General features: G+C 32.1%; 1 protein-coding gene across 5 annotated transcripts in view; it reads left to right on the forward strand.

Moving 5' to 3' along the window:
• The window catches only part of LOC116853238 (cyclin-T), a 39,862-nt gene that overhangs the window by 7,018 nt on the left and 20,088 nt on the right, over positions 1–12,756 (forward strand). Inside the window, exons 1-6 of one of the 5 annotated variants that reach the window (XM_032834195.1) lie at positions 6,024–6,257; positions 6,395–7,043; positions 8,888–9,110; positions 9,194–9,317; positions 9,402–9,447; positions 11,241–11,331. In XM_032834195.1, coding sequence (XP_032690086.1) covers positions 6,898–7,043; positions 8,888–9,110; positions 9,194–9,317; positions 9,402–9,447; positions 11,241–11,331 — 630 coding nt within the window. In that variant the 5' untranslated portion in view covers positions 6,024–6,257; positions 6,395–6,897. Of the gene's footprint in view, positions 1–6,023; positions 7,044–8,887; positions 9,111–9,193; positions 9,318–9,401; positions 9,448–11,240; positions 11,332–12,756 lie in introns of those variants that run through there. The other 4 variants (XM_032834194.1, XM_032834196.1, XM_032834197.1 and 1 more) reach the window with 4 other exon arrangements.

Genomic DNA, 12,756 nt, shown 5'->3' on the forward strand with positions numbered 1-12,756 from the left:
AATAAGTAATTATCAATGATTCTTAGTATGATATTTCTATAAGGGTACTTACTTAGATAGCACAAAATCTTCGGAGAATATCCTGGCTATTTTTAGGATCTTCTCATAATATCTTTAGGATAATTTTGTGTAAATTTGTGCAATTGGGGGAACACACAAATTAAGTAAAATTCGTATTACTCGTAGCACGTGTGCATAGCATCTCAAAAGCATATTTTCTCACACATGGCAGCACACAATGGAGCGAAATCCCGAAAAAATGGCCAAAACTTCAAATGAGTTTAAATTCAAGTGCATTCGTGCCCTTATAGAAATATCATACTAAGAATCATTGATAATTACTTACCCACACAGCACGTAATATTGCAGTGATATTATAATATAGTGGTAATATTACATATCACAGTGAAATATTACAGAAATATTACTGAAATATTGCACCTTTACATATATCATTGAAATATTACATAAATATTACTGCAGTATTACATACTTATATCATTGAAATATTACATAAATATTACTGCAGTATTACATACTTATATCATTGAAATATTATACATTTATATTATTGAAATATTACACTTATATATTTGCAATATTATAGTTAAATTATAGCAATATATCATATTCTAAATAGAATGGTGACATTAATTGACATATCAATTTTTTTGACATTATAGACATCATTAAAACGTTATTTCGGCGTCATTTGAAGTCACCTTGTCTTACAGAAATAGTATTTTTTAAAAGTTTCTTTTAAAATTTTTTAAAATTTAGTATTTCGATTTGTTTAATTTGGATTTTTTTGGATTTTTAATTTTTTTTGTTTGTAATTAATCATTATAACATTTTGTTAAAAATCTAAAAGTAATTATTACTTGTTCACTACATTATATTAATATTTATTGCATATCGAATGTTGTTGCATCGTTTCAATATCTATCAGCAAATTATCCAACAAACACTAAGTAAAAATTATATAATCATTATTTGATGTTTGCTAAGTATATTATAATGTACTGCGAACACTATAAGGATACATTATATAAGCATGAATTGTAAGAACATCGTTGGAGTCATCAGAGTCACCGCGTGCGCGCTCGATCGTCAGGTTAAGCAACAGTTTAATGCGGGACATGGCCCTTATAGAAATATCATACTAAGAATCATTGATAATTACTTATTATCCAGTATTTTTAATACTGAAAATAAGTAATTATCAATGATTTTTAGTATGATATTTCTATAAGGGCAGTGGTATACTGCTTGGGATCGAAATTATCGCTGGAGGATTTCACGAGAGTTTGGAGTGTATTTGACAACCTTCGATACGTAGTAGTTTATGAAACATGAGAACACTAGGAATATATAAGTATATTTTTTTAAATATTATGATTTTCTCACAGTAATATCATTGTGATTTTCACCATTATATTATTGTGATGCATTTGCCGCGGACATTTTAATATTACTGTGATATCTTAGTAATATTCCAGCATTATTTCTGTTATATTCTCTGGTAATATTGCAATGAAAATATAATATTGCTGTGATATTTCTGCGATATTACGTGCTGTGTGGGTATTATCCAATATTTTTAATACTGAAAATAAATAATTATCAATGATTCTTAGTATGATATTTCTATAAGGGTGATCAGGGATAGGTACCCTACTGAAAAATTTCTATTGAGATAACAATAGAATTCCCAATTTAATTCTCAGTTGAATTCTCAATTGAATTCTCAAATGCCGTTTCCGCAAAAATTCGCATGTAAGATCTCAATTCAAATATTTGTATCTGATGGAAATAATTTATTAAAATATAATGAACTTTTACTAAAATGCTTTTGAAAAGCATTCACAATTTTGATCCAATTTCATCCAACAAACATAGATATATAACAGTTACATTGTCGTAATGAAACGGAATGTAACATGCAATATAACTTGTATATAGTAGGTTATATAGACGTTCGTTATAATTTCCTACTCACATGTGTTACAGTTATATAACGTGAATATAACATAAAAGTAACATGTGACTAAAAAGTTATATAAGAGTTATATGTTATTTGTTAGCACATTATACATGTATTTTTTTGTTGAATTCCAACGATTTATTCATTAGTATGGTTTAGATAAGTGATAATGTATGATTATTTTGTAAATAATAAAAAAAACTGACACACATTTCATATTCCGTATTATTTCAATCATTCGTGAAACTCGCGTAGATTCGATCCTATTGTCAGGCGGCATCCATTTTTAGATCATGTTGTTTAATGCTTAACTTCAACGATCGTCCGGGAACTGGTGATACCTATGCGCCGTAACGATATCTTGATAGATAATATTTACAATATATTCTTATATCGTTCATAAAATGTTATGACATATTTGTTGGTAAATGTTTGACACGACAATCACAATGCGATTAATATTGATACAATGTTGTATCAGTAATCAAATTTTAACCTACAACGTGCTCGCAAAAGAGAAAGAATATTCCTTCTTTCTCTCTCACAATACTTTGACAGAGTAAGGTTATGATTAGACTCTTTTTATAAAAACTCTACAATATCGTGATAACAATCCTTGCATATATTAAAATATCACATTTTATATACGAGAAATACCTAAAATATAATTTCATATTTCCCTTATAGAAATATCATACTAAGAATCATTGATAATTACTTATTTTCAGTATTAAAAATACTGGATAATAAGTAATTATCAATGATTCTTAGTATGATATTTCTATAAGAGTGTGTATAAAAATATTGCACAACTGAAATGTAATGCAAACATTAGACTTCTTATATAACATGTTATATTAAAGTTTATTGCTGTTATATTGTTGATGCAACTTAACCAGTAAATAACATAATAACAGTCTTATAACATAATTATATCGCAGTCCCTTATATTTTTAATACTGAAAATAAGTAATTATCAATGATTCTTAGTATGATATTTCTATAAGGGGTTATAAAGGAAATTAAGTAACCTCAATATTAATAACGTATAACGTAACCTCAATATTAATAACGTATAACAGCAATTATATTACATGTTATTCCTATGTTATATCACAGTTATGTTCTGTGTTTGCTGGGCATTACAATTTCATTATAATTTCATTAATATTTCAATAATATTTTATTAAAAACGTGCTCGCAAAAGAGAGAGAATATTCCTTCTTTCTCTCTTTTTTGCGAGCACGTTGTGTTTAAATTTAATTAGTTATAAATATTGTATCAATATTAATCGCATTGTGATTGTTGTTACATCCTTTGAAACATTTACTGACAAATATTGTCATTACATTTTTAAACGCTATAGTATAGTAGTAACGCTAAGAGTATATTGTAAATACAATCCACCACGATATCGTTACAGCGCATCGCCATTACCAATTCCCGTACGATTGTTGAAGTTAGGCATTGAATAGCGCATAGTTATCTAAAAATAGATGCCGTGTGACACGGGATCAAATCCACGCGAATCTTACGAATAAATAAACGACATAAGATATGAAATTATAGTTTTTTTATTATTTAGACAAAATAATACTTTATTATACTTTTCTCAATCTATTTTAATTAATAATGAATTTTCACTGAATTTTTCTACATTTTTAATGAAATATTATTGAAATATTAATGAAATTATAATAAACTTTTAATGAAATTATAATGTAATATTAATGAAATTATAATGAAATTTTAATAAAATTGAGTCAAAATTGTGAATGCTTTTCAAAAGCATTTCAGCAAAAGTTCATTATATTTTCAATAAATTATTTCCATCAGATACAAATATTTCAATTGAGATCTTACATGCGAATTTTTGCGGAAACGGCATTTGAGAATTCAACTGAGAATTGAATTGGGAATTCTATTGTTATCTCAACAAATTTTCTATTGTTATCTCAACAATTTTTCAGTAGGGTAATATGTAAGAAAGGTATTATGCATAATTCTGCGTATAATATGTATAAAATACCTATTATACGCAGAAAACGCGCAGAATATGCAGAAAACATGCAGAAAATGCAGAAAACCCCTGAAGAGTGTCCCGCGTAAGACGTACGAAAAGAAAAATATAAGTAAAACAGATAAAAGTGAACAAAAATTATATAGGCCATTTTTCAAACGACCACGTAAAATTTCGAGATATTAATTAAAATAATTGGGCGTATCAGAGCGCGGCGACACGGCATGTGGGACGTACGGGTCGCTGCGGCCGGCGAAGAAAATGGACGATTGCTCGCGGGCCTATCTTATAGGCCAGAGAGGTGGGCCATTTGGCATGCTGAAATGAATAGCTCTGTGTGTGCGTCCATGTACTTGTGCGTTCTTCCATTTTCTTCGCCGGCCACGTCGTCGTGCTCTGATATGCCCAACTATTTTAATTAATATCTCGAAATTTTACGTGGTTGTTGAAAAATGACCTATACAATTTTTGTTCACTCTTATATGTTCTACTTATATTTTTCTTTTCGTACGTCTTATGGCTCCTGCACACAGGACACGGTAATATTTGCCGCGCGGCGGAAGTTCGCACGACAGCCAATCAATATGTTGCTTTCCATAATAACCTTCTAGCTCTTACGGAAAAACAGCATATTGATTGGCTGTCACGCGGACTTCCACCACGCGGCAAGCATTACCGCGTCCTGTGTGCAGGAGCCATTACGCGGGACACTTTGTATTAAGATTGTATTGAGTTCATCCTGAGATGCCTTGTAGCCAATAAACTGATACGTATAGTATTTCAAGATAAGCTTAGGGCGATCTTATAGCGAATTCGGTAGCTTGCGCACTAGTGCGCACTGAGTGCGCGCTAATGGGTGCGTTCAGCAGATCCCAACAGTTGCAAAGCGGTTGAGCGAATGATACGTAGCGCTTAGTGATGAAAATCGTGTCTGCTGAACGGGCTGAACACGGTTTATCTCACATCTCGTCACGTGACTGCAACTTATTTGGAATATGACAGAGGTTAGATTCGATTGGTACAGCTGATAGACTTTCGAGGAAAGAGGATACGGAAAAAGCCGGTATTTCGGAAGTTATTCAAGTTAAGCAGCTAGAGATACAAGATTTCTATATGCTCGTTACATCGCTGGCCCTCTTTTCTATTATATTGGCATATTTTTACTTGTGTGACAGGTAATTGCTAGATGCAAGATTTACATATCACAATTTACGTATCACAATTTCTTAAGCTCATTTTAAAAAATATACTATAATACACGATTTTAATAGTGTTTACTTCTTTCTTCTCTCATGTGCGCTGCCATCTTGTTTCGCAACATGTTGCGCGTAGGTAGCGGAGAAAAAGTTTAATGGGAAAAATGGCGTCCGCTCCCGGAACATGTTGAGTAGCGGTAACTGAGCGAAGTGCGTTCAGCAGACATCTACACAACAGTTGTACAACAGTTGCGTCTGCTGAACGCGCCCAATGGCTCTTGCACACAGAACGCGGTAATGCTTGCCGCGCGACGAAAGTCCACACGACAGCCAATCAATATGTTGTTTTTCCGTAAGAGCTAGAAGGTCATTACGGAAAGCAGCATATTGATTGGCTGTCGCGCGAACTTCCGCTGCGCGGTAAGCATTACCGCGTCCTGTGTGCAGGAGCCATAAGGCTTGTTTACAGTACATTCTTATATTTAAGATTGTGTCTTAAATACATATTTAAAAACATTTTAGCTAATAAAGTGATTCGTACGGATATTGTACATATTATATTATTGGTTAAAAATATTTGAGAATTTATTTAAAGCAATTTTTAAATATAATAACATACTATGAACAAGCCTTAGTGCGTATTGAATGCGCACTAGTGCAAGCAACCGAATTCGCTATTAAGGCTGCGTTCCGAACAGGCTGCACTGCCAGTACTGAAAATCTATAGTTTATGTTACGTATATTATAGGATTTCAGTACTGGCAGTGAATTTCGGAACGTAGCCAAATTTAAAATCCAACTACACCGACCCTAGTGACTCCAATAGTTCCGTGATCGTCACGCCACACCTCCTGCACCGGCGCGTAGTCTGCGCGCACGTCGTACGAGCGTTTGCACGACGCGGCCGCGCTGTCGAGAGGCGAGCGAAAACGTCGGCGGAGGATTCCGCGGGATCGACATCCGTAAAAGCGTAAGGAGTGCAGGAGGCCTCGTGGATACGCGCCGTCGACGACGGACAACGACGACGGCCCACCTATTATCACGAGTTACGCAACGAGTAATGTCTATTAGCGTTACGTTACGTCGAGGTGTAGGTGCAGATTCGGGCCGATGACGATGCACCGCGTTTGCGAGACGCGACAACGTTCATGAGACATTCTCGCACGCCCTCGTAACGCAAACGTGTATTCGCAGGCACATTTCGTTCTTATGTCGGATCGTGGATCCCCGAAGTCATCCCGGTAACAAATGGTGTTGGTCATTTGGATTGCGAGAAGTTAGCTGCAAGTGGAGGCGCCTTTCGAGGTTCCGTTATTCAAAGTGACCACCTTGAACGCTCGTGTCGTTCCCTCGACGAGAGAATAAGAAATTACACAAAATCCGCAACGAGAGTGAGCAACGATCTCGCTTCGCCACTTTAGACGACGCACGCCGGATGAACCGTTACATACGTAACAGACCTCGAAGCTGTAACACGCACACCTCGGTGCAAGAATACACACATATATACACACACAGACACAGCAGCACTCACGCCATTTTCGATCGCTTGCCGAGTGGTGTGAAGTAGACAGCGAGACGACGCTGTGGTAGTGCGTATCGAGTGCGTTACCCGCCGCCCCCGCACCCCGCCAGCTAGTCCACGGCTATCGCCGTGAAGTGTGCATTTAGTGACTGAGAGCTGTGTGTACATATAAATGGCGACCGACGAAAAATGGTACTTCACGAAGGAACAGCTCGCAAATACGCCAAGTCGAAGATGCGGCATCGATGCAGACAAGGAGCTGAGCTACCGCCAGCAGGCGGCCAATTTCATTCAGGACATGGGACAACGGCTCATGGTGTATCCTTTCTTGCAAACGCAAGTTGCATGTAGCACACGCTTGCGAACGGAATCGTGTTCCTTCTTTCTGCGCGATGTCTCTTGCTATCCTCTCCCTACACCGCGCGCGCGCTCCGTTGCTTTTCCTGTTCGCTGAATCGGAGCACCACGAGTATAATCTGATGATGGTATCCCACGGCGATACCACGTAGCGAACGCTACTCCCCGTTCCACGTGCCTATTCGCAAGACTCGTCCTAACGGAGCCCGACCAGTGTGGTCTTTATCCCGCATGGCGTAAACATGGATGACGTGCGAGAACGCGGGACACACCATATTGGAGTCTCGTGCGTTATAGATATCATAAACGGTCATTCTCGTTGAATTCCTTGCGACGTACGCTGCGTGAAAGGACTGCTTTGTGGAAAATCTGGCGTTTTTTTTCTTCGCGCTAATGGCGCGTTCTTGGGCGTGTGCGTACGTCGTTTCCAGTGGAGATCAGAGAATAAGGTCATTTGCAGAAAGAGGGAGAGAAAGGCTAAGCATTGTTTGCCAAGCCTAGCTTTTAGTATAGAGATCTGTAATAACTACAGATTTCTTGTACATTCTTTTGGTATTCTCCTTACTTAAGCATTGTTTGTTTCTGTTTCATGTATCGCAGTGATGGAGCGAGTGAAAAATCTCAGTTTCATCTTCTTAGGTGTTTCCTAGGTGCTCTGTTAGATTTGCATTCTAGGTTTCTGTTCTAGCTTCTAAAAACATCGAAGATTCTTAAGTTTCAATGAGGAGCTGTCTTGCAGTTTATTCTGTGAATCTATGAGGATATATTCCTCAATATCAATGAAGCAATGTTCATGATGCTTGTTCGTGCATGGTTGAAGAATCTTTGTAACTTAGAGGCAACAGTGGCACTCATAATTGAGTCTATTGTCTTATCATTCAGTTGTTTTTGTTATAATCAAAGAAATTATTATGATATATTAATGTTTCTGTTATATTTTTTTCCTGATATATAAATAAGCTTCACTAAGCTTTAGAGAACTGACTAATAATTAATAGTTACACATCTGTTACAAGTGTTGTTCTTGTAACATTAAAATTTGGTTATTGATAGGGATGGACAAGAAGAATCAACGATTCAATTCGTCATATCAACTTTCTCACATTAATGTAAAATCTGAGAATAAAATAAATTATTTTATATATAAACTATTGTACTTTCTATTTTCTGATCTTACCATTTAATCTGTATAAAAAACTTAAATTATATAAAATTTTTAATAGCTCATACTAACTCTTACTGCACATTTCTTTTATCATTATTCTCTTCACCTCTGTTATTTGAAGATGAAAATCATAAAAACAAAATTTTCCCTATTCTATATGTTTCTATTTATTAATGAGTTGGAAACATAAACGGGAGAAAGACGTTCTTCTTTACTGTACCTCTCTGTGTGTGAATTTTACTAGAAAGAACATTTTTGTGAATAGAAAATTTGCAAGAAACTTCATGATCGTTTATGATATCTAACAATACAGACTTCAAATACCTTCCCACCAGGATATTTTGATTATTATATAAAAGGAGATGTAAATGTTACAAAAAATATTCGTTATTTGATTAATATGATTAGTGATATATAGATAATTTGTGTAAAATCTTTTACAGATTTTGCACAGATGCAAAATCCTTTCACATATCTATTTTTTCTCTGCTTTAATTCTTTACAAGTTGCCATTTACATCTGAAAATAATATATATATTTTATGATAATATTTCCTTGAATAATTTATATGTAGTATATATATATTTTTGTTATAATAATATTTTTTTGAATATTTTTCCTTAACAATAATAAATATCAGATCTCAATTATGCATCAACACAGCCATAGTATACATGCACAGGTTTTATGTGTTCCACTCGTTGACGCAGTTCCACAGAAATGCTATTGCAGTAGCTGCACTCTTTTTAGCAGCAAAGGTAGAGGAGCAACCAAGGAAATTAGAACATGTTATCAAAATGGCTTATATGTGTCTTCACAGAGAACAAGGTCCTGACGGCAGGTCTGAGGCAGGTTTACATACTGTAATATCTTCTTTATAAATATATGCTCTAAACTGTAGACTGTTTTTAGCTTCATTTAACTACATTTTGTTTTATCATTGCAGCAATTTCTTGAACAAGCTCAAGACTTAGTGTTCAACGAAAATGTCCTTCTACAAACGTTAGGTTTTGATGTTGCCATTGATCATCCCCATACACATGTTGTTAGATGTTGTCAACTAGTAAAAGGTACAGTTGACACTTGCATACATTATGAGGCACATTTCTTTCGAATCCTTTACAATTGGCTACAGTAAACTTTCACCTTTTTAGCGAGCAAGGATTTGGCACAGACATCATATTTCATGGCGTCTAACAGGTATTTTATGTTATTTATTATCTAAGCCGTCTATTTTGAAAGTGATATAAACTCACTTTTGTATTTTGAAATATTCAATTGGATATATTTCAATTTACTAATAGTATTATTTAGTAAGTAAATAATAAATAACTTCATATTGTTTGCATAATCAAAGTTTAATTTACCAAATATTACTTTACACAAAATTAACAGACTAAAATACCAAAGAGTTCTAACTGTACCTGAACTCACATCATATTCATATCAAACTCTGTTATAAAAATTTCTTTATATTTTAATTCTGTTTAAGTAAGAATGTTTACAATGATACAAATTTTTAAAATAATAGAATATGATAAATAATAGATAATGTCGATAATTATTTACTTGAAGTTTTAAATATATAACTATAGTTTTTCTTATATATTTTTTATCATTAATATATTAAGGAATAATTTATTCATATATATGCTTAATTCATATATATGCTGTTCTATTAAACAAGTTTTTTAAAATAATCTTGAGCAATCTATAGGCAATAAATACATGTAATTATAACATTGTGTGTTGTATAACTCCGAAGTATTTAAATATATTGTTTAAATTACGGGATTTTATATATTTTCAAAACAAGTAGATTTTTAATTTCTTTTACAATTTCTGTTATAATTAAATCTTCTATTATATATGACATAAATATTATTCTCTGATTGATTACCAGTTTTTAAGAGATAACAAGTACATATTTACTTGTAAGCATAATAATTTAAATTTTAAATTATTAATTAAATTTTTAAATTATCAATTTTTTGTTGAAATTGGACATGCTACACTTTCAAAATAAGCGGTTTATTTCTATCATTTGAAGACTATGTAATCAGAATTCAAAATTAATTGTCAGATCCATCTATAAAGATATCAGAGTTGGATAATATCTAGATAACCAAAGTTAAGTTAATAAGCTAGTACATTTCAACTTAAATAGTTTTAAATGAGTTAAATGATGTATTTTAACGACATCATTAATATGTCTTTAATATGTCATTTGACATCATTAATACATCATCATATTTGCTAACATAATTTCATATTTGCTTAAAAATAAAATAAAAAACATAAAACGCAATAACAAAAGAATTCTTTGTTCATCTTTCTAAACATCAGTATTTTTTTTTTACATAGAATCCTGAACATATAAAACAGTCGGTTTCATATAAAAGACTACCATTTCATTTCTTGTTGCACATCAGTATAGAATCTACGATTAAAAATTATGTGAAGGAACATATTAAGGAAGTTATTTATGTGAAGGAACATACATATTACTTTGTATAATTAATTTTTAATTTTAATAAATTGATATAACTTTAACTGAACTTTTAATTAAGTTAGTTTTTGTAATTTTAACTTAACTAAGTTCATTTTATAAGTTATTTACATTAATTTTATAAGTTATTAACTTAATTCTAAAAAAATTGACTTACCCAACTCTCTTTTTGAAGGATATAATAATAAAATTTTACAATATGTACGATAAATGAAATATTTATATTATATAAATTATAAATCTCAAAATTATAATATAGTTATAATAGATTCATAAAATTATACTATAATATAGTATATGTACAATCATTCCGAATTTGCAAATTTATCTTACTATTTATATACACGTAACTGATACACATAACTAAGATGCTGATACACTTTTTATTTTATGTATTGCACATTTTTATAATTATCAAATAATTCATAAATTATTTACAGACTATATAAATCTTTGTACTCATATTGAAATGATATTTTTTCAGTTTACATCTGACAACGATGTGTTTGCAATATAAACCTACAGTTGTCGCCTGCTTTTGCATACACCTTGCCTGCAAATGGTCTAATTGGGAGGTAAGTAAAACATTCTATGATTTATATAGTTGCGAGAAAAAAATCTGTAATATTCACAAAAATTAAGTTTCAAATATTTCTAAGAAATGAAATAAGTAAATCTGTTTATTAAGAAAATATGTTTATTTTCCAACGAGTTTGTATTTGAAACCATCGTGATGAGTAGTTCAATTTCAACCTTAAATTTTTTCATTCAGATGTCATGGGATGCCATTGTATGTTGAGAAAATTTGTAAAAGTTTAAATATTAAGAGTTAAAGAAGAAGTTTAAATATTAAGAATTAAAAAGAAGGTACATAAAACAGTAACAAACGATGTATTACATATAGAAAGATGTAAGAGGAAATTAAAATAATATATAATAGAGCATTGAGGAAACCACATGTGTTAAACTTTTTAAAGAAAAATAATTATTTTTCAGTATAATTTTCTTCATTGACAGTTTTCCTCTTTACTAGTCTTTCAATATCAAAATATGTTTCTACTGGTACTGATTTTGAGTTTATTTGTAATTTACTGACTTTTTCCCGCATAATTTATAATTACGTATATATATTCCAGATCACCGTTCTCAAACTTCACGAGAGCGTAGAACGGATTGAGGTGAACAAAAAATTTCATATTGTTTTGCGATATTTACAATAACTTTTGGGATATTAATTTATAAAGGAAATTGGATGAAAAAGAGAGGAGCGATCGAGTCGTTGGTCTAAACTTTAACCTAGAAGTAGATGACGGTGAAACATAAGAGCAGCTCTCGTCCTTCCTTTTGTTATACGCCGCCAACCGCTTCTTGGCTAACCGGACTACACTAGAGTTCGAGCGGTTTGAGCGTTCTTCTTCTTTTCATCCAAATATTTAAAATTTAATATCTCGAAAGCTATTGCGAATATTGCAGAACGATGTGGACTTTCTCGGTCACATCAATTCGTTCTACGCTCTCGCAAAGTTTGAAAACGATGATCATCATTACCTAAATCATATTCTGTTCAGACGATTCTACACTGTTTAAGCTCCGATTAGAAGTGTAAACATAAACATAAGATTCTCTAGAAATTATCTTCTTACAATGTTAACATATCTATTAATATCTATTAGCATTAATTCTCTCTCTTATCAGTTAACTCATATAAATATTTTTTAAAAATCTTTAGGTAATGATTGTTGTCTTGAGAGATAGCAATATTTTAATTCTAATATATTTATATTTCTAGTTTTTTTGAGCTTAAACAATGTGTATATATACATTATTATCCTTTATAATATTATATAATAAAAATATCATATAATCTTATTTAAAAACACATCTTGATCTTTTAAAGCAAACAAGTATTACAATAACAAATATTTGCTGCAATATATATGTTGTTTATTTAAGATTATACATATATATATATATATATATATATATATATATATATATAT

Source organism: Odontomachus brunneus, unplaced genomic scaffold (assembly GCF_010583005.1).
Source record: "Odontomachus brunneus isolate Ranch 3 - 2012 unplaced genomic scaffold, Obru_v1 Obru_scaffold_293, whole genome shotgun sequence".
In the NCBI taxonomy this organism is placed as follows: Eukaryota; Metazoa; Arthropoda; class Insecta; order Hymenoptera; family Formicidae; genus Odontomachus; species Odontomachus brunneus.